The sequence below is a fragment of the Camellia sinensis genome, chromosome 4 (assembly GCF_055761805.1).
Source record: "Camellia sinensis isolate YWXY chromosome 4, ASM5576180v1, whole genome shotgun sequence".
NCBI lineage: Eukaryota > Viridiplantae > Streptophyta > Magnoliopsida > Ericales > Theaceae > Camellia > Camellia sinensis.
This window is the reverse complement of record NC_138964.1, coordinates 150,379,276-150,402,877: the sequence shown is the minus strand read 5'-3', so window position 1 is coordinate 150,402,877 and position 23,602 is coordinate 150,379,276. Positions and strand designations below refer to the sequence as shown.

The window sequence follows — 23,602 nt, the reverse complement described above, 5'->3', positions numbered from 1 at the left end:
GAATGGTGGATTAGAGAGGAGCTCAAATTCAATGTGAGATGACCAAATAGTGTGAAGTGTGCTGTGCAAAAGTGCAACAAATAAGGAAATGCACACAAAAAAAAAGAAAAAAGAAACAGGACCGAATGACCCAGCGGTCGACCCACCGGTTGACCCGTTGTGGTCGATTTGTGCTGAACTTGGTGTTGCTGCTTCTGTTATTTTGCCTTGTTGGTTCTTTCAATGCACACAACAAAATATATTGAGTGGATATAGAGTGTTTTGGGAGCAGAATTTGGCTTGCTGCTCTGGCTTGTTGCTGCTTTGGCTTGCAATTTGTGGAGTAGAAATTGTATTCGGATTCTGTCCAATATTGAGTGTATATAAAGTGTCAATAAATGAGGTAGGTGGTGGAGGGAAGTAATGAGGTGGGTATATTGCTTAAAGGAAGTAGTTGGATGGTGGTGTGTGTTTCATGAGGCATTCACCAAACCTACAAGTTGTATGCATATTTTGATATAAGGTATTGAATTGCCAAATTTGGATTGTACACAGGTATTGAATTGTCAAGTACTTGGATTGCACAGAGGTATTGAATTATCAAATTTACGTGGTATTGAATTTTCATAAGGTATTGAATTGTCAATAAATGAATTTTCAAATTTATGAGGTACAGAGGTGTTTTATGAGGTATTGAATTATCAGTTGTTATTTGTAATTGATTTGTAATATATATTTTAATTCTAGATTTATTTATTTTTTTAATTCATTTGTTCAGTGTGCTGCATTATTTTGTAATTCATTCAAATGTGCTGCATTCATTTGTAATTTAATATATGTGGATATATATAACAATCAGTAGTCCAAAGTCATATCAAAAAACAAAATGTCAGTAAATTATGGCATCAGTACATTGGTAACAAATGCACACTATTTTGGATAATGACAAAGTTAACGGACCAAAAATACTACCAAAAACATATGTGTACATTGTGAAGAGCACTAACAACAAACAAACACTGATAGCTTTCCTTGCGTAATCACCTCCCATTCAAAAAAATAACCAAAAGTTCATGTTTGCATCCACGTTGTGAATTTAGTTTTCACCGTGAAGATGTCACATATGTTCTATTAAATCATTGTGGAGGGTATGATATGTATTTTTATCTCTAATACCTAAATGACGAAACAGAAATGATTAGAAGTCATTGCTAGTACTACATGAAAGTACTACTAGTGAGAAGGTTGATGAAATCTCATAATCAAAATCAAGATGCTCCTCTCTTTCATCTTCGACAATCATATTATATAATATAATGCAACTCTTCATTATGTTTCCAAGTATTTTTGGATCCCAAAAATGTACAGCACCACATATAATTACAAATCAGGATTAGAGCACTCCAAATGCCTGCTCTACATCCTTCCTTGCTGACTCTTGCATCATTGCTCCTTTGGGAGAAGAGATTGTTTGAACCAGTGTTACCCATTAAAGGTATATACCATAAGCAAGGTAATAACCCATATTATAACTGTGTCCATTAATAGTGTAATGGACAAGGGGAGCTTTACCTCGGGCAAGATCAGAAAACAAGGGCAATCGATCCAACACATTCAAGTCATTGTGTGATCCAGGCATTCCAAAAAATGCATGCCAAATCCATAAGTCATAAGAAGCTACTACTTCAAGAATGATGGTTGGCTTTTTCTTATGGCCTACGTATTGACCTTGCCATGTCTTTGGACAATTTTTTCACTCCCAATGCATGCAATCTAAACTTCCCAACATACTCGGAAACCCACGAACCTCCCTAATGGCAAGTAATCTAGCAATATCTGTTGTTGTTGGAGATCTCAGGTATTTTGGTCCAAAGATTTCAATTATTGAATTGCAAAAGTGTTGCAAACTTTCAATTGCAGTGTTTTTCCCAATAGGTATATAATCATCAACTGTATCTGTTGCCACTCCATATGACAATATTCTCATTGTTGAAGTCATCTTTTGCAGAAGAGACAATCCAAGAATATGAGTTGCATCTTGTTTTTGAACAAAATATAAATCGTGTGTTTCAATGGCATTCAAAATTCGCAGATACAGAGGACGACGCATTCGACAACGTCTTCGAAATATTGCAGGTGAATAAACTAGATTTGCCGCAAAATAATCCGAACAATCACTCATAACCCTTCCATCTATCTCGATGTATGTAATTATGTCCTACAATAGAACCATCTCTTTTCTTTGATCCATCAGTTGATTGCAGAATTTGAATCATACTAGCATTATTTATCTCATAAACCCCCAAAAGTGTGACCATTTTTTCATCATTAGACTCATCATCAGAGGATGAGGAAGAAGAAGAGGATGAAAATAAAGTGAACGGGTAAGAATTTGAGATACTCATTATGCTCTGCTTTTAGTTATGGTTGATTGCAGATATAACGTACATCTTGTCTGTTATATAGTATATGGATTAATGTGTTTTGAAAGGGTAATTTATGTCTAAATTGGGCCGAGCTAAGTAGGAGACTTCTCTGGTAATTGGGCCGCAAGACGGACCAAGGTAAAAGCTGATTTACTTCGGTCTAAAAGGCTAAGCAGGTATGGGCGAGCTAGCTAGGCACTATGCTTGGAAGAGCCGAGCTATCTTGGCCTTATGCGTTGGAGCGCCGAGCTAACTCTTACCTCATGCCTGGTTAGCTCGGTGTTAAGTAAACAGCCCAGTTGGAATATGTCAAACTGAGGAACACGCAATGAAAGGAAGAACCGAGCTACTTGGAGTTCGGTCTAGTCTGCGGCATAGCATGGCCATGTTAGCTCGGTCATATTGACATCTAACCGTGGTAAAACCATCTCACTTGGTTTAAGAAGTGAGGGGGGTGTTGAAGGATAAGCATTATCTTTTAGGAGTATGATTCCTAGGAGGACTCTGCATGGAGAAATAAGAGTCCTACTAGGATTGTGCCACGCGGAACCTATAAAAGCTCATAACATCACCTACGGAGAGGTAACACAACTTTGATTCCTGAATTCACAAAGCTTTTGTGTCTATTGTCTATTGTGCTGACTTAGGTATCAGAGGAGTTTCCAGCACACACCCACCGGTCAGGTGGCAAAGCGACGACATTTGGAGGAGCGCAAGCTTGATCAATAGGATCATACGAGAAGAATTGTTTCATGCTCGTACAATTGGCGCCGTCTGTGGGAAGTCCACAAAGAACAAAATCTCTTGATCAAGCTTTCCTCTCGAGTTGAGATCAATGGCGCACAATGAAGACTTACCGCAGTCCGCTATCGACGGACAAACCCCAGAAAGGGGTGGGAGGCGCAAAGGTTTGCCTTCTATCCCTCCCATGGCGGATTTAGAGCCCCAGCGACAGAACCCCCGGAGGGATACAAGGGAAAGGCGGGGTAACAGCCCCCGTCACTCTCAAAGCCCCGAAAGGCAGAGGCGGAGGATTGACCCTCAAGTTCTGGAGGATCGCGTGAAGGAACAGAATGAGTTGATACGAAGGATGGCGGCGAACATGGGGTTGATGAAGCGCCAGATAAAAAGAAAAGGGGCGGCGATAGGAGAGGGGCGCAAAGGCAGTACGCCCCTTCGCCACTCGAAAGGTCGTGGTAGACACACCACGCCATCACAAGCAGAGAATAGGAGCCTTAGAACAGGCGACACTCAAACAAGGACGTCCAAGACTCGTTACTCCAAGTCTGAGAGAACGAGACCTGAGAGGTCATATACTGAAGGAAGCACCTATCGGCCCTCACCCACGCACCAGACGTCATCCAGGCAGACGGAGTTGCCTAGATCGTCTGATTTGCGAACTGTGCTTGAAAAAAGGGCACGGTGGAAGGAGGATGTCAGGGCACGCGACCCGCGTAAAGTTTCAGCCCTTCAGCGGTTGGCTCCTCGGATGCACAGAAGCATCGAGGTAGGAATGCCAATACCACGCCCTGCCTATGAACCAACGGACAAAGCATTAGCAAGGTTGCATAGCTCGCCATTCGTTCCGGCAATTGAGAATGCGCCGCTACCTTCCGGCTTCCTCCAGCCTAAGTTCACGACTTACGAAGGGAAAACAGATCCCTACATGCACCTAAGCCACTTTCGCCAGGTTATGGCAGTATACCGGCGGAACGAGGCTTTGATATGCATTCTATTCCCATCTAGCCTTGGCAACCTAGGCTTAACCTGGTTCGAAAGGCTACCAGAAGGCAGCATCGCCTCCTGGGCACAATTGGCCGAGGCGTTCGTAACTAGATTCAGAACGAACACCAAAACACCAGTGGAGATCGATTAGCTACTCTCCATTGACATGGTGTAACAAGCCCGCGGGGGGCCTCGCTACAGCTCGGACTCTCAAATGTTTGTCACGGTTCCTAATCTGAACCAAAGAGTCCAAATCTGGCAAATCGTTTTGAGAAAACTGATTTTTGAAAAAGTAGTGCCAAACATGGACTGCTTTGCCAGATACAGAGTCGCCACCTAAATATTTTATTTTGGGAAATTTAGGAAACCCTGACTCGGTGCCAAAAGGCCACGTGTCCGTCATCACCAAAGCTGCTTCGGCTCGGGAACTTGGGTACGATTGGGGAAGGTCACTTCGTGAGCACCCCCGCTCGCCCGGTCAAAGACCGGCCTCTACTAACCATGATATCAATTTTTGAAAACATTGTGAGTCCTTATTCCGGTTTATTAGCCTAGGTTACTATGTGATGCGCACAGCATATAAGTATAGACCGGGTCACCTAGATTGGAACAAAACATTTCTTGTTTGTTTTTGAAAAGGGTTTGCTACCCGCAGGTAGGCTTTGAAACATTTTGATGATTTATTTCAATTTAAGCAACCCAACCTTCACCCACAGGCATTCAGGCAGTTATATCAGATAAGCACATAGCCTCATGGTAAGCATGCTATCATGGCATTCACTCACACACATGCAAGGATGCTAAAGCATAAAACTCACCGGGTACTCCAAGCCAAAATAGATACTTATTAGAAATCATGCATGAATCCTAAGTATACAGAAATGCCTAATGCAACACATGCAAAATGCAATTATAGTAGGCTCGGCTATTCTAAGATGACATGTGAAATGCTACAACTATCATGTATTCAATTTGGAATTGAAAGTACAATGCAGTTAGTATGATGCGCCGAGCCCGGTGCATGCAATACAGATGAATGATGCAAACATGCTGTCATACTGTATGCTAATTGAAATATGCCCTAATCTAACCATCAAAAGCGGATAAATAAAAGGGAGAAAGACGTGGGGTTGGAAGACATACATCACACTCACCCACACTTATTACAGTTGTGCCCTCACTCGGAGGGTCCGAATAAATAATACAGTCCAAATATTACAGTCCCGAATAAAAGAATATTACAGATTTCTAATTAATTAATGAATTAACTAAGAAAGCAAATAAAACTGGCGTGCAAGCCAGGGACTGTCTTGCTTCTGATGGATGATGCATGTCCGGGTCGTCTTGCGCGGAAATCCACCGGAATGCCCCAATTAGCCTCTGTTTACACCTGTCCTTGAAATGCGTGCTGAGCCCAGAAAAATTGCTGATTCTTCGTTTTTGCTGCAACAGAGAGCAGGAAAGGGGCATAGCAATGTATCTGCACAGATATATGCATGTCTCGATCCTCGTGCCACCAATCACGCATACCGAGGCATGATGGCCGAGGAGTCGAAATGCACAACTCAATATAGGATGAATGCACATGAAACTACAGCTAAAACCTAACTCCATCATGGGTAATCCGGAGTGTCGGTGACTGGGGGAATTGAGACACATTCCGTCACTCGGAGTACGAAATGTACCTCGTTTCCCGCATCCGGGCTAACTCCTATTCCGGACATGATGCAATATGCATGGTATGCATGAAATGCAACTAATATACAATCCTAACATTCACAATGCTATGGAATAACATGCCTCGAAATGCGTGCACACGGGCACGCAAACCGAGGCAATGATGGAATGCTGAAAATGAGATGCCTCGAAATACGTGCACACGGGCACGCAAACCGAGGCGATGACAGATGCAATGAAAATGAGAAATGAGCTTATACCAACATAAGTGAGCCTCAGCCACACTCACATCGGATGCCGTCGGATGAAAATAGAGTGCCTCAAAATGCGTGCACATGGGCACGCAAACCGAGGCGATGCTAAAATGACATGGAAATGACAAATGGGCTTATACCAACATAAGTGAGCCTCAGCCACACTCACATCGGATGCCGTCGGATGAAAATGGAGTGCCTCGAAATGCGTGCACGCGGGCACGCAAACCGAGGCGATGCTAAAATGACATGGAAATGACAAATGGGCTTATACCAACATAAGTGAGCCTCAGCCACACTCACATCGGATGCCGTCGGATGAAAATGGAGTGCCTCGAAATGCGTGCACGCGGGCACGCAAACCGAGGCGATGCTAAAATGACATGGAAATGACAAATGGGCTTATACCAACATAAGTGAGCCTCAGCCACACTCACATCGGATGCCGTCGGATGAAAATGGAGTGCCTCGAAATGCGTGCACATGGGCACGCAAACCGAGACGATGCTAAAATGACATGAAAATGACAAATGGGCTTATACCAACATAAGTGAGCCTCAGCCACACTCACATCGGATGCCGTCGGATGAAAATGGAGTGCCTCGAAATGCGTGCACGCGGGCACGCAAACCGAGGCGATGCTAAAATGACATGGAAATGACAAATGGGCTTATACCAACATAAGTGAGCCTCAGCCACACTCACATCGGATGCCGTCGGATGAAAATGGAGTGCCTCGAAATGCGTGCACGCGGGCACGCAAACCGAGGCGATGCTAAAATGACATGGAAATGACAAATGGGCTTATACCAACATAAGTGAGCCTCAGCCACACTCACATCGGATGCCGTCGGATGAAAATGGAGTGCCTCGAAATGCGTGCACGCGGGCACGCAAACCGAGGCGATGCTAAAATGACATGGAAAGATGGCAAAAATGATATGCAAGCATGCTAATGAAATTTCAGCAACAAAATATGGGGAAAACGATCCCGAAATGAAGCGAAATGATATGAAATGCAAGGAAATGTCCCGAAATGCAACATTAGGCACCCGAAATGGCCTATAGCCATGCTAAACATGCACAACATGGACATGCAATGCAAAGACAGAAGCTAGACAGCCCCAAAATAAGCACTTTTCCAGTTATAAATATGGCCAAACAGCAAATATAGGTATGGCAAAAATAGCATACAAGAATAGGGGCCAAGATAGGGGTAATGAAGCAAGTGGTATAAGCTAAACCCAAACTGAAAAATTTCCTTCTACAACACTGAAGATGGACCAAAAATATGAACATTTACAGTATATGGCAGCCTCAAAAACAGTATACAAATGTGCTAAACATATGATGCAAAATAAGGCTCAAAAGGTGCTAAAACATGAAGTATATAAAATAATCACCAAACAAAAAAAAGTGTGAATGAAACATGAAGTATAGGCCAAAACAAAGCCACTTTTAGTTCGGACCAAGGTCCAAAAACAGAAACCAAGAGGGCTATCAACTTATGCAAAAATGGGGTCAAATAGGGGATTGAACTGCAAGTGATTTATGGAGACACCAAACAATGTTGAGCCCTTCTCCAATGTTGAAGAGGGGCTCAAAATAAGCCCTATATCAGTTTACAACATGCTCGAAAATAAATTGCTCATGGGTCAAAAATAGCATGCAAAACTATGACATACAAGATGGTCAATGAAGCAAGTGTATTATGGAGGGCTCAAACAGGGTTGAGCCCTTAATGAGAAGTGAATATGAGCTCAAAAAATGGCCCTTTTCAGTTAGGGCCGGAGCTTGAAACAAAAAGCAAGAGGGGCTTAGAAATGGAACAAGATAAAGGGTCAAAAGGGTAAAAGTGTAACTTACCCTTGAAGATTCGAGATTTTGTTGCTTCTTGGGTTGATTTGCAGCTTCTTTAGCCTTCAAGAATCCTCCCTTGCTGCTAGAAATGAGATGGTGGTGGTAGAGCTTGGTGGTGTAGAAGGAATGAAGGTTAAGAAGTTAGGGTTTTTTGGAGAATTGAGAAGGATGACAATGGAGTTTAGGGTTTGTGCTTGGAGAGGAATTTTTCTAACCCTCAAGAAGAAGACCCTCAGCTGGCTATAAGGTCAAGAAAGGGGTGTAAAAGGGGGGTGAATTGGAGAGCATAACTCTCTCCCAAAATATCCCCCGGATACAGAAAATATCTGGGGGATATTGCCCAACAGCTGGAAAGGGTACAGTGAGGAGAATACGGCCGGCCTCATACTTTTGCTGGAGGTGGCCGGCCGGCCACACCCCCTAGCCGGCCGGCTAGGGGTCAAAAGGGTCAACGAGCTTTTCTGGCCGGCCAGATATTGGGGAGGTAGCCCTATGTGTGTACAACACAACCATGTAATTGAAATTCCAAGAAAGTGGGCCCAAGGGGTTCAACAATGGCTCGGAAAGAGGGGGTCAAAAGGGTCAAGTTGACTTACTGGCCGGCCATGAACTTTTAGGGGCCTCTCAGGTGTGTACATCACAGATATGTGGTTCAAAGTTCAAGAAAAAAGGTCCAAGGGGTTCAACATTAGCCCGGAAGAAAGGGGTCAAAAGGGTCAGGTGACCTTAATGGCCGGCCACCAACTTTTAGTGGCCTCCCAGATGTGTAGATCACAGATATGTGGTTGAAAGTTGGCAACACTACCCCTAAGGTATTCAACATTAGCCCGGAAGTTGCAAAAACGGGCGCCGGGAAGCCCCGGAGGAGAGATAACTGGTTGCTGCAACAATTGCTGGCCTCCCACCCTTCAGTGACCTTCCTTGTGATAAAACAGAGGTACCTGCCAAAAATGAACGAAAACCGTTGCAAAACGAACGTTCCGGGGCCAAAACACGCAGTTCGGGGTCCCGAAAATGGGCTGTTAAGCACCGAAAATGGTATTCGACCTCGAAGTGGGTTTCTCAGCCCCCAGTGTCCCTCAAAAGGGAGAAAATAAGATGTATGCCAAAAATCAGAGCAATAGGAGATGGTTAAGCGGTCCCGAACCGAGGCACACGGCCTGACGGCTCCGAAAACCGGGAACCGGACTCCGAAATGGGCAAAATGGCCTACGGCCACCAAATGTAGCCTACGGACATTGAGAAATGGTCTACGAGACCTCTCCCTCCCTTCAGGAAAAGAAACAGAGAAAATCGAGTCTGGTTCGCAAACCGAGACAAGGCACAGAAAAGGGTTCGGAAGTCCGGAGGTAGGGCTTACGGCCGCGACTCTGAAACTTCTGAACGAGCACATTATGCAACATCACCAAGCGCTCAATCGGTGACGTCTGAGTCTTAAGGTCGGTAAAAAATGGGGTGTCTACAGTTGCCCCTCTTTGACAGAACTCGGAAGTCACAAGTGACGGGAGTGAATGTCAAAGCCCCGAGACGACCTATTTTTGACAAGGCCGAAGACTCAGACAAACATACAAGATAGACAGAGATGTGCCCGCAGGCATGCCCGCAGGCAGGGGGCAAAATGCAAATGATATGCAAAAAGCCGAAGGTAACCCAATGATTATGCAAATGCAGCAAGCTGTAATGAAGCAAGTATTCGCAAATAGATGCAACAGTTTTAAGCAAGAATGCAAAGCAACAACTACATTTCATGCAGTTAAGAATGCGGAGGATTATTCAATCTCCGCCATGTCTCACACGGAGAAGATACGATACCTGCGCGATTCGTCTGGTCGCGCCAGCCTCAATTGAACCGTACATACAATATCGTGCCTGCAAAAGAGAGAAATTGCAACAAGTACAATATGCTAACAACAAATATTTAACGCGATTCCGAAAGTTTGACACATGCGGTGTTGGTGAGTGTATGCATCGCAATGCAAGAATGGAAAATGCGCGACAACGCATGCTCAAACACAGAGGTATACAAATAACAAGAAATGTACATGACAATGTGAGTATGCCCATGAGAATGCAAGATATGTGCATGAAAGTATAAAACGAGTATGAATCAGGGTGTTCATTCGTCGTGAAACAACGAGTACGGAAACGCGTGTTTCGGCGAAGGTAACTCGATCACGGCCTCCGATCTGCTTCTTTGAAAGGTTACAACTCATTCAAAAAGGATACACTTTGATTTTGATGAATGATGATGAGACACATGTCAGAACTTGAAACCGAAGTCCCGACGGAGCAATTTCGCGACCGGAAGTGTACTTTTCTTGAACTTTTTCAGGTCCCGGGAACTCCGATCTTCCTCAAAATTTGCAGAGAGCTAGGTGAGCATGTGGGGAGCATGGCCGGCCACTTATCTTCCCAAGGGGGGGTGTCCAACCGGTTTCCACAAAAGCTAATGGCTGGCCGGCCATTTCTGCAAAAAGCAGATGGCTGGCCAGCTAGAAATAGGGGCCGGCCGGCCATGCCCTTTTCCCGGGGGCATTTTGGTCTTTTTGCCTCCTTTTTGATGCTCTTTCAAACCAAGGCTTGAGGCCTATAAATGGCAGCCGAACCTCACTTCATTTCTTGCCTCTTTCAACACTTTTCTCTCCAGTTTTGAGTTTTACGCGCGTTTTCCAACGCCTCGCGCAAATTGTTTTCGTAAAAACACTTAGTTTTAAACACTTTGGAGCGATTAAATTCCGGCTTCGGAGCTTCTCTTTGCATTTTCACCACTCGAGATAAGTTCATCTTAATATTTGGAATATTTTCTCGGGGGTTGACTTTTGTTGACTTTTTATTTCCCGAGAGTTGACTTTTGTTGACTTTTTCCAATTTTGCTCATTTTGCTCATTTTTGCTCCTCTTTTGCAGATTCTAGAACATGGCGGGCAATTCTTCCCACGGTGGAGGCTTTTCAGGTGCCGGTGATGACTTCGATCCCATGACCTTACCCCCGAGGACTCGCCCTTTCATTCCCGGGAGGTACCGTCCGGCAGCGCACGTCCTCCCTCGTGCCGTTTTCCGTCATTTTACCAGTTTTGACGAGAGAACACCCACGGATCTGCTTCTTAGAGAACCGGAGCAGCATCTCTCTCATGAGGCCCGAGAGGTATTTACCTCATCTTCTGTATTTTACATTTCGCACCCTCGCCATGCTTAAACATTTAGCTTGTGACATAGTACTTTCCTTACATCTTTGAACATGTAGTTTCCACACTTGAATTTCTGAACACTCGGCTCATTGATTAATTGCGAACACACAGCTCACATTAGAATACACGGTTCAAATACTGATTTGTTTGAACACACAGCCCGAATTCGAAAGTGAACACACAGCCCACACTTTAAATTTTCTGGACACGCAGCCCAGATAGATAGTGAACACGCAGCCCACAATAGTTGGAATTTTGAACACGCAGCCCAAATTTCAAATTCTCTGAACATGCAGCCCAGGTAGATAGTGAACACGCAGCCCACAATTAAACTGAAAGTTGAACACGCAGCCCAAATTTCAAATTCTCTGAACACGCAGCCCAGGTAGATAGTGAACACGCAGCCCACAATTTAACTGAAAGTTGAACACGCAGCCCAAAATTCAAATTTTCTGAACACGCAGCCCAGGTAGATAGTGAACACGCAGCCCACAATTAAACTGAAAGTTGAACACGCAGCCCAAATTTCAAATTCTCTGAACACGCAGCCCAGGTAGATAGTGAACACGCAGCCCACAATTAAACTGAAAGTTGAACACGCAGCCCAAAATTCAAATTCTCTGAACACGCAGCCCAGGTAGATAGTGAACACGCAGCCCACAATTAAACTGAAAGTTGAACACGCAGCCCAAAATTCAAATTCTCTGAACACGCAGCCCAGGTAGATAGTGAACACGCAGCCCACAATTAAACTGAAAGTTGAACACGCAGCCCAAAATTCAAATTTTCTGAACACGCAGCCCAGGTAGATAGTGAACACGCAGCCCACAATTAAACTGAAAGTTGAACACGCAGCCCAAAATTCAAATTTTCTGAACACGCAGCCCAGGTAGATAGTGAACACGCAGCCCACAATTAAACTGAAAGTTGAACACGCAGCCCAAAATTCAAATTCTCTGAACACGCAGCCCAGGTAGATAGTGAACACGCAGCCCACAATTAAACTGAAAGTTGAACACGCAGCCCAAATTTGAAATTCTCTGAACACGCAGCCCAGGTAGATAGTGAACACGCAGCCCACAATTAAACTGAAAGTTGAACACGCAACCCAAAATTCAAATTCTCTGAACACGCAGCCCAGGTAGATAGTGAACACGCAGCCCACAATTAAACTGAAAGTTGAACACGCAGCCTAAAATTCAAATTTTCTGAACACGCAGCCCAGGTAGATAGTGAACACGCAGCCCACAATTAAACTGAAAGTTGAACACGCAGCCCAAAATTCAAATTCTCTGAACACGCAGCCCAGGTAGATAGTGAACACGCAGCCCACAATTAAACTGAAAGTTGAACACGCAGCCCAAAATTCAAATTTTCTGAACACGCAGCCCAGGTAGATAGTGAACACGCAGCCCACAATTAAACTGAAAGTTGAACACGCAGCCCAAAATTCAAATTCTCTGAACACGCAGCCCAGGTAGATAGTGAACACGCAGCCCACAATTAAACTGAAAGTTGAACACGCAGCCCAAAATTCAAATTTTCTGAACACGCAGCCCAGGTAGATAGTGAACACGCAGCCCACAATTAAACTTAAAGTTGAACACGCAGCCCAAAATTCAAATTTTCTGAACACGCAGCCCAGGTAGATAGTGAACACGCAGCCCACAATTAAACTGAAAGTTGAACACGCAGCCCAAAATTCAAATTTTCTGAACACGCAGCCCAGGTAGATAGTGAACACGCAGCCCACAATTAAACTGAAAGTTGAACACGCAGCCCAAAATTCAAATTTTCTGAACACGCAGCCCAGGTAGATTACGCATGTAGCTTATTTCACTTGATCGGCACACAGCCCATTTCAACTCATTGGCACACAGCCCATTCATTCCATTGGCACACAGCCCATTTCAACTCATTGGCACACAGCCCATTCATTTCATTGGCACACAGCCCATTTCATCTCATTATTGACACATGTATTCATTCTGAATGCAGGGTGGTTCCCGCAGTGTGCGAGGGTACGGCTCCACCATGGCACGGGATTGGTATGCTGAGCTGCCGGAGGGCGTCCGGGATTTGATAGATGCGGCAGGGTTCGGCCCCTTCTGTGTCGGGTTGTCACGTTGTCCTGCCAGGAGGACGCTGATGGCAGCCTTGGTAGAGAGATGGTGGGACACCACCAATTCTTTCCATTTCTCTGCTACCGGGGACATGACCATGACCCCTTTTGACTTTGCTGTATTGACCGGCCTTGATGTCGGAGGTTGGCCCATCCCCTATGATGAGGATATGGGCGAGTGGGAGGCCGCCTGGATGTATTTGTTGGGGGCTCGCCCACCTATTGACAGGGTCTCTGGGAGAGTCCGATATACTTGGTTCTCCTCCCATTTCCGGCGGGCTGAGATGGTGCCCGAGACTCCCGAGGAGACAGAGCAGTATGCCCGTGGTTTCCTTATGTTCCTCTTCGGGACTACCCTGTTTGCCGACAGAGGGAACACCATTGGGCTATATTTGCTGAGCGCTCTAGTCGACCTATCACAGGTCCATCGATATGACTGGGGCGGCGCTGGCCTGGCTACCCTTTATTTTTACATGAGCGCGACCTCCCGCGGGCGGGGCGATTTGCTTGGCGGCTACTGGAGAGCTTGGGAGGTACTTTCTGTCCCCTTGATTCACATTTCTGCTCTTCATTACTTGTACATTGCACATACAGTGCACTTTTACATTCTGTATTTTACTCCCAGCATTCTGTATTTACATTCTGCACTGCTTTTCTCAGCTATGGGCTTATGTATACTTCCCATCGTTAGCCCCAGAGCTGGAGGTGGTGGGGATTCCCATGACCCCATATTCATTGATATTTGAGGGCCCGCACCGGGCGAGGCCTCGAGAGACCCTGGTTCGCCTGCGGCAGTACTTCGACACCGTGCGACATTCAGAGGTACCTCAGAACTTTCAGTTCTTTTCATTTTCATCTTTGACTTGCTCTGTATATCCTCGTTTTCTGATTGGTTTATACATTTGTCATCCGCAGATTACATGGCAGCCTTGGGCACCCTTGGGCGATGATCTCCTACTTCAGTATACCGGAGCGTCAGGCATCTCCCGGTATAGGGTCCTGCTCGAAGGGCCAGTTGGCAGAGTCTGGTTCCTGGGGGAGCGCTTTCTGCGCCAGGTACGAGGGTATCTTTCTCAGGATGTTCCCGCGGTACCTCCAGCTAGTATGCGGACTGCTGACCGGCTCTCTTACTCAGAGGTAGTCGGCGCCATGCTGGGCAGCGATGCTTTGCTATATGTTGCGGAGGGGGACTACGCCACCTATCGTCACATATATTTGATGCCTCCATTGACAGAAGCTCGTATTCCGATGATGAGACCTGCCGGTATGCCATCCTCGGATCAGGCTCAGGCTCGAGCTACAGACATCCCTTCTTCTAGCAGGGCTGGCACATCTAGAGGTGGGCGTAGACCGTTTCCTCCGACCCCGTCGATTCATCCTCATCTGGGATGGCCAGATATGCCTACTGAGTTGATGGCGTGGCAGTATGGGACTAGCTCTCCGACCCCGATCCCACTAGAGCCTCCGATGCCCAGTGATCGATATGCCATTGACCCGGACTCACCGCCGGTATGCTCCACTTTTCATTCATCATTCAGATGTTTAGACACTCTTCTGTTTACTGATGATTATGAGCTCATTTTTGCAGCCATCGCGAGGGTACATAGAGGAGGTGGTTGGGCTGGTGGCCACACTCGAGGGCATGGTCCTGCGCAGGGAGGCACAGTTGTCCGTCGCAGGCATTCAGGTACCCTTCAGTTTTCTGGCATTTATCATACTTCTGATGACATGCTGATTTCCACTGCATCGATTGACTACTTGTGTAGAACACATCTGCCACACACCTCACTTGTACACTGTATTTACATGCACCCACTTCATGTAGCTTTTGCTTGTATCTGCGTCTGATGTACATATTTGGACTGATGTATTTGAATTGAACTCTTTGTTTTCAGATGCCTTCCTGGTCCGGTCAGCCGCAGGCCAGGCCACCTGGGCCTCATTGGGGAGCTGGGCCATCTGAGCCTTTTCAGGGGGCGGGGTCATCTCGGCCTTCCCGAGGAGTCGGGCCATCTAGGCCTTATCGAGGAGCTCGAGGAGGGCCTGTCCGCAGACGCAGGGCTCATGTTGTGGAGGTGGAGCCTGATGAGGAGGAGGAGGAGGAGGAGGAGGCTACCGACCGTCAGTTCGAGACATCTGTTGAGGAGGGAGGCTCCGGTTTTGGCTCGGGGAACAGAGGCGAGGCTGAGGAGGATCCTGAGGATGACAGCTCCGACTCTGATGGTGGTGTGGAGGTTGTCCCACAAAAGAGGACCAGGCGTGCTTCTCGTTCCCGTTCCCGAGGATTTTGATGCTGCTATTTCCTGCTTTATTTTTCTTTTTGCTAGTAGTTTGTAGCACTTTGCACATTGTTAGGCAGTTTTTTTTTGTAAAACTTGTACCTTTGTTTGTTGTAAAGCATGATGAAATGAAATAGCTTTTGAAAAGGTGTTTGTATTTTGAACTTTTAGCATCGTATCGCATCATTTACTTTGCACAAAAATGAAATTGAATGGTAATGCGCATTGTGTAATCACCAAGTCAGGTAGTGAACCGACGCAACAAACTAAACAACTCAACTTACTAAGATATAACAGAATCTTTAGCAAGTTTACAACTCGATAAGCAAAAAGCAATAACGCAAATAAACAAGACTTTAACAAAAATTGCTTAAACAGAGAGCAATGACTCGAATACAAAACACGTCCGCTCGACGGACAACTCGATAAGCAAAATGCAACAACTCGATAAGCAAAACTCAACAACCACAAAGTGTACTTCTGACGATCTGGGCATCGGAACGCGTCTGAAATGAAGGCCTTCGACTCTCCCGTTGCATGGAAATGCTTGGAGTTCTCCTTCGAAGAGTAAAACAGGGCCGAGGAGACACACTGCAGCATTGCCAGCCATCCTTGGGAGCTGGCCGGCCATCTTTGCAAAAAGTGAATGGCTGGCCAGCCATTTCTGCAGAAAGTAAATAGCTGGCCAGCCAGAAAAAGTAGCTGGCCGGCCATTCAGTCCTGCAGCCACCAGATTTTTGACACGTGTTCCCGTGAATAGTGTTTTTCCTTCTATAAAAGCCTCAACTTCGGGAACATTCATTTCATCTTAGTTCTAGCCAAAGATGGAGGCGTTTCTCGCAGAAAATGTCACATCTTGGATTTCTTCTTTAGATGGCTCGGAAAAGCTAAATTTCCGGGGTTTCGGCTTGAATGCACTATTCACACTGAGCCGTACTCCGTTACATCTTCCTTTTCTCCATGCCGCGGCAAGGTTCTGGAATCCAGTGATGCATGTTTTTAGCTTTGGCGGCCAAGAGATGTGTCCCACTTTTGAAGATTTTCAGATTTTGATGGAGTCCGAGTGCTCTGAAGTGATCTTGCCCCAGCTCCGTTTTGGTCACGCCCAGGCTTTAGGGCGGATGTGTGGGCTCACAGCGCATGATGCTCGATCTCTTATTTGCAGTGGGGAACTGGACATCCTCGGCTTGATCCATCGTTTTTCCGACGCTGGTGACCGCAGCAACCATCATTGGCAGGGTTTCCGGCAACACGCCCTCTGCTTATGCATGTTGTCTCACTTTCTGCTTTCCTCGGGCTTCGGCGGGGCTAGCATTCGCCTGATTGAAGTCGTCCAAGGTTTGAGAGAAGGAAAGAGCTGTATTGCCATGACTTTGGCCGAGACATTGATGGGTTTAGATGCTTTCCATTGCCGGGAAACAACCAGATTTGCTGGGAGTCCACTACTGTTGCAGGTAATGTTTCCCACCCGACCTCACATATATATTTGCTCACATCACTCGGCCTTCAGGCTCGGTTTTTCTCACAAAACCCTTGTCTCACTTTTCTCTCATCATACATCTCTCTATTCTTTATTCTCTCATTTTCCATCCCTCCCCTAGGTATGGTTAATGGATAAGTTGCAGGTTGTGGACTCTTGCCCGGCTTATTCAGCTCGAGGCTACTTCTTTCGGCAGCGCCTAGTCAATGCTCTTGACGAAAGGTGGTGGTTCGATTGGATGTGCAATTTGTCCGCAGACGGCATTGCTTGGCGTTGTCCTTGGCTCAACCTCCCGGCAATGAGCTATAGTATGTCCCGGCTGACTGGGATCCAATTGATTGGCCTAACCTACTGCGTATTCTATTTTCCGTTTCGGTTCCTGCGTCAGTTTGGTCATGATCAGACCTGCCCACCGGAGGGGATTGAGTACCCAGCTGCTTTCCCGGTCCGGGGTGCACAGCTTGCCCGATATGCCACGGCATGGAGGACTAGAGAGCTTCTGGCCCCTGCTTCCACTTTCAGTTGCACCTTGTCCGATGAGTGCTTGGATTGGCTCAATGAGGAGGCACAGGTTGGACCTAGCTTGGCATCAGATGCTTCGTCCAGCTGTGGGAGGGGACGCAGAGATACTTGATTCAACTATGCCCCAAATTTATTGCTTATTTAGCATTTCCAAGTTTTCTTTATGAATGTACTAAAAAGCAACTTTGATTGTAATGCAAGAGCAGGAGAACTCAGTTTTGAAATCAATGAAATTGAAAGTTGTGGTACTGAAAATTTTCCGCTTTTGGTCCAAAAATGGTCTTAGTCGTAAAAAGATTGATTTGAACAAAGTCAACTTTTATTAAAACTTTTCAAAACTATTTTCGATGTGGATCAGAACTGGACATGCCGAAAATCTGTCACTGAAATGCACAACCCCAGATCCCTGCAACTGGAAAGTTGCCCCTAGTCTGAAGAACAATGCGGCACTTCATAGCAACGGAAAGTTGCCCCTAGTCTGAGTAACTTTGCATCGTCGCGGCAACGGAAAGTTGCCCCTAGTCTGAACAGCACTGTACCGGAGATCACGATAAATGCTGATGGATAGAGATGACTTGAGATGATCAAAATGGACAGAGTTGATCGGGGAAAAATTTATGGCTGAACTTCAAGATGAAGCTGCCTACGTATCCCAAGGATGGGAATCAAGCCTTACGTAGTTCAGGCTCGGGTTCACTCGAGTATTTTCACTTTCCTTTTGCGCTCTAACTTTTGCCAAGGCCGCCCTTTGCGGGTTTTCAACCTTGCGAGCTCAGTTTTTATATTTTCTAATTTTTTTTGTGCTCCGAATTTTGCCTAGGTCGCCCTTTCGGGTTTTCGGCCTAGCGAGCCTCTCAAGGATAGTATTTCTTCAACTTGTCCATATTGATCGGTTGTGAGAACTCCAAGCCATCTAGGTCCATCAGAACCACAGCTCCACCTGACCAGATAGCTTTGATGATGTAAGGACCAGTCCAATTGGGTCTGAACTTGCCCCTTGGGTCGTGGATGGGAGCTCGGTTGTCTTTGAACACCAAATCTCCTTCTTTCAGATTCCTAGACTTAACCTTCTTGTTGAAAGCCCGGGCAATTCTGCGTTGATAGCCTTGGATGTGGTACAGTGCTTTCAGTCTTCTTTCATCAAAGAGCATGAGTTCTTCGAATCTGCTTTGCTGCCAATCTGCTTCAGTTATTTGGCATTCAGCCCATACTCGTAACGACGGAACCTCAATCTCAATGGGTAGAACAGCCTCCATTCCATAGACCAATGAATATGGAGTTGCTCCAGTAGAAGTTCTGATTGACGTCCTGTAGCCCCACAGAGCAAATGGCAGCTTGTCTGGCCAATCCCGGTAGGTCTCCACCATCTTCTGCAGTATATGCTTGACATTCTTGTTGGCGGCCTCAACTGCTCCGTTGGTCTGCGGCCTGTATGTAGATGACTTATGAAAAGCCACATTGTATTTCTCCAACAAGTCTATCACTTCTTTCTTGAAGTGGGAACCATTATCTGAAATTATTTCGTTTGGCACCCCGTAGCGACAGATGATGTTGTTCCTGATGAACTTTGCGACATGCGACGCCTTCAACACTGCGTATGATTGGGCCTCGACCCACTTTGTAAAATAATCTATCGCTACTAGGATAAACTCATGCCCGTTTGACCCCTTCGAGGTAACAGCTCCGATCACATCAATTCCCCAGACTGAAAAAGGCCATGGCGAAGTCATGTTGTACAGCTTTGACGGCGGGATGTTCATGCGATTTGCATGGATTTGACATTTGTGGCATCGCCGAACAAAACCAATACAATCCTCCTCCATGGTTGACCAGTAGTAGCCCTGTCTGAGGATCTTTCTGGCCAGCATTACTCCATTCATGTGTGCACCGCACTCCCCCCCATGGATGGCTTCCATCAGGCGTTTTGACTCTTCAGCTTCTACACAGAGCTTATGCATTCCCAGATGACCCCTTTTGTACAAATTTCCCCCGCAGATAACGAATTGAGCAGCCATTCTTCTGACAGCCCTCTTATCCTTGGCATTTGCCCCTAGTGGATATGTCTCCTTTTCCAAGAAGTTCCAGATGTCGTAGTACCAGGGGTTGCCGTCTTGAACCTCATCTATGGCGGAAATCGACTCGTATGCTGGCGCAAACTTCTGATCAATAACGACTGGACGCATCCGGACTCCGGACGGGATGTCTATCATAGAAGATAGAGTTGCTAATGAATCTGCAAACCTGTTGTTCTCTCTTACGAGGTGGGTGAAATTTAGCTTCTCAAACCGAGGAATTAACAGATCCAAGGTTTGGTGGTAGGTTATCATCCTTTCCTCCTTGACCTTCCAATCTCCTTTTGCTTGAGACACAACAAGGTTCGAGTCCCCAATGACGTCCACTCGTCTTGCCCCTAGTTCCAGGGCTGCTTCCAGGCCAGCAATACATGCCTCCTACTCTGCTTCATTGTTGGAAACCTTGAACCGGAGCTTGAATGCTAAAGGGATACGGGAATCATCAGGCGCTATCAGCAACACCCCTATCCCATACCCATACTGGTTTGACGCTCCGTCAAAATACATTGTCCAAGTTTCGTCTTCTACGTGCAGAATGGCTTCATCTGGGAATAGATACTCAACCGCTTCATCCCCCTCAACCGGGTGGTCGGCAAGGAACTCCGCTACCGCTCTGCCTTTTACTGACTTGCGCGTTACATACTTCAAATCAAATTCGGAGAGCAACAGCAACCAACGAGCTAGCCTACCCGTAAGTGCTGGTTTCTCGAAGAGATATTTGATGGGATCCAAACGCGAAACCAACATTACTGAGTGGGCTAACAGGTAGTGCCGCAGCTTCCTGGTTGCCCATACCAAGGCCAAACAAGCCTTCTCCAGCGGTGTATAGCGGGTCTCGTAATCCAGCATCTTTTTGCTCAGATAGTAAATGGCTCTTTCCACTTTGTCTTCTGACTCCTGCGCGAGCATACAGCCCATGGTAGTCTCAGTTACCGAAAGGTACAGTATCAACGGTCTCCCTGGTTCTGGCGGTGACAACACGGGTGGGTTCTGTAGATATTCTTTGATCTGCTCAAAAGCTGCTTGACATCGGCCGTCCCACTGGAATTTCTTTCCTTTCTTCAGGAGACCAAAAAGTGGTTCACAAGTCAAGGTTAATTTAGAAATAAACCGTCTTATGAATTGCACTTTACCCAGAAAGCCTCGCACCTCCTTTTCAGTCCTTGGTGGTGGCATTTCTAAGATGGCCTTGATTTTGGAAGGGTCGACCTCAATGCCCCTTTGTGTGATCAGAAACCCTAGCATCTTCCCTGCTGTAACACCAAACGTGCATTTCTGGGGATTCAGTCGCAGCCGAAACTCTTTGATCCGTTGAAAGAATTTTTGTAAGGCGGTGTAGTGGCCCTCTCTATCTTTGGACTTGACAATCATGTCGTCCACATACACCTCGACCTCCTTATGGATCATATCATGCAATATTGTAGTCGCTGCCCGTTGATACGTAGCTCCAGCATTTTTCAACCCGAATGGCATCACTCTATAACAATATGTCCCCCACGGGGTAGTGAACGCAGTCTTCTCCCGGTCTTCGGGTGCCATCACTATCTGATTATAGCCTGAGAAACCATCCATAAACGAAAGCAAGGCGTGTCCTGCCGTGAAATCCACCAATTCGTCGATGTGCGGCAAGGGGAAGTCGTCCTTCGGACTGGCCCTGTTCAAATCTCTGAAGTCTACACAGACCCGAATCCTGCCGTCCTTCTTTGGCACCGGAACTATGTTGGCCAACCAAGTTGGATATTCAGATACTAGCAGGAATCCTGCGTCAATTTGCTTGGTGACCTCTTCCTTAATCTTGAGGGCCCAGTCCGGGCGAATCCTTCTGAGCTTCTGTTTGACAGGACGGGCCTCTGGATCAAGAGGGATCCGGTGCTGTACAATCTCAGGATCGATTCCAGGCATGTCTTCATAGGACCACGCGAAAACATCTTTGAAATCTTTTAATAAAGCGACTAAGCGCTCGCGCTCCTCTGAAGACAACGTGGACCCGATCTGGACCAGCCGCGGGTCCTTCTCAGTACCAACATTCACAGTAGTGATTTCATCCATTAAAGGTTTAACAAATCTTTCCTGCTCTTGATTGATTAATCGTTGCAAAACTGGGGGAATTTCTTCCTCGCTGTTTTCATCAAAGTTTTGAAAATCCTGATTTAAGCAATAAATCAAAGGCACAGAAAAATACTCAGAAACCACATCCGTATCATTCTCATTAAATACTTCCAAGTCGTCAGATTCCTCTGTTACAACAGACTCAAAGGAAAATGAAAAAGACGACCTAGACAGGACTGTGGCATCTGGGTTATCACCCCCAAGAATACCGGACTCAGACTCAGCCGAGCTGGAATCTGATTCCGACGCAGAAGATTCAGTAGAATCAGATTCCGGCTCGCTACCTGACCCGGAACTACTAGATAAAAAGCCTTCTTCATACTGCCAGATGAGAGAAGGTGCGATAGATGCATCTAAGATCGGCGCTGGAAAGCCCGCAGCTATTTCATCTCCAATCACAGAAACCGAAGAGTTATCCCCCAAGCACTCTTGGTCGATCGGAGGATCTGATAGTAGACTTGCCAGTGCTACCCCCATTTCCAGCTCTGTACTCTCAGGATCCACTGTTTCACATTGCTCAACCTCAGTTGGTGGGTCTGTCTGCGCTTCGGCAACATCATCCCCAGATAATTGTATGTCGAAGAAGATTTCAAAACCAGGCACGCGCTTCCCCTCCGCGTTTTGCCATGGCTCCGGGAAGCCACAGAATGGAAAATCTTCCCCCTCCCGGACGAAACGCCCGTTTAGGGTACCCCAGATGGGCCTGTGTATTAAGTCAAATGGCTTCCCAGCCCTCTTTGCCTTGGCTCTTCCGGCCATTTCTTTTCCTTTCCTCAACCAGTCCTCTTTGGTGGGCAGAAAACCCAGTCCAAAGGTGTGAGGGTTGTGTGGCACTTCGGCCAACATTGAGACGCCTTTCCGGCCACTTCTCCCTAATCCCATTCCAGGGGTATGTTTTAGCTTGTTCATGAGGTAGATAGATTGTGCGCTGACATACATGCCCTCATTCGCAGCCATGACATTCTGCACCACTTGAGCCTCGGCCAAAGTGAACCCCGACAAAAACACATCCTCCGTGCCGTGCTCGATCTCCAAGACAGGTGTAGACACTTCCGGCGGCGGATGGATTGATGAATTCCCAAAAACGATCGCTACCCCTTTCCCGTGAGGGTATTTCAGCATTTGATGTAGGGTGGAAGAGACTGCTTTGACCTGGTGCAACCACGGTCGCCCCAATAGTAAGTTAAAGGTTGCGGGAACGTCCAGGATATGAAATTCGATGCTGTGTTGTCCTGGACCAACCTTAGTTTGAATTTTAACAGTCCCCATCACTTCTCTGCTGGTATTGTCATATGCCCTGATCACTTGGGTGGTTGGGATGAAGTCCGCGGGTTTTAACCCGATTGCATATGCCGTTCTGGTCGGGCAGACATTAATCGCAGACCCGGTATCAACAAGCACCACCGGTATCCACTTATCCCTACATTCCACAGAAATATAGAGCGGTTTGTTATGGTTTGTGCCCTCAGGCGGTAGCTCCTTGTCCGAAAAGGTTAATGCCGGGGAACCTCCTCCCGGAAAAACCAGCCCAACCAGCTGTTCAGGCGTGGTGTCTATGGAAAGTTTCGACTTGTCCATGGCAGATAGGACAGCTTCTCTGTGCACTCGTGATGCCATTAGCAGTCCCCAGATGGAGATGTCTGCTTGTATCTTCTTTAACTGTTTCAACACAGCCTCGTCTTCGATCTGCTTCTCCTTCTGTCTCTCCGCTTCTCTGTCTTTCCCGGATGCCTCGGGTTGGTCCAGGTGTGGGGGTTTGAAGTACCGCCCACTTCTTGTCATGTGGTCCACTTCATCTAGATACCAAGTATCATCCGGCTGGCCATTTCCCCAGTCTTCATCGGTGTGGGCAAGACACAAGTCGTCATCTTCCCACCACATTCCGCTGGCAGCCAACAAACATCTGTCCG

At 46.5% G+C, this 23,602-nt stretch overlaps 1 protein-coding gene across 1 annotated transcript; it reads left to right on the top strand.

The window, feature by feature from the left end:
- The first annotated feature begins 14,186 nt into the window (after positions 1–14,186).
- LOC145823471 (uncharacterized) lies at positions 14,187–15,670 on the top strand. The gene is made up of 3 exons (XM_082922984.1): positions 14,187–14,739; positions 14,819–14,917; positions 15,126–15,670. Exons 1-3 carry the CDS (start codon positions 14,335–14,337, stop codon positions 15,519–15,521), a joined length of 900 nt encoding a protein of 299 aa, XP_082779110.1. The 5' UTR covers positions 14,187–14,334; the 3' UTR covers positions 15,522–15,670.
- The last annotated feature ends 7,932 nt before the right edge of the window (positions 15,671–23,602 follow it).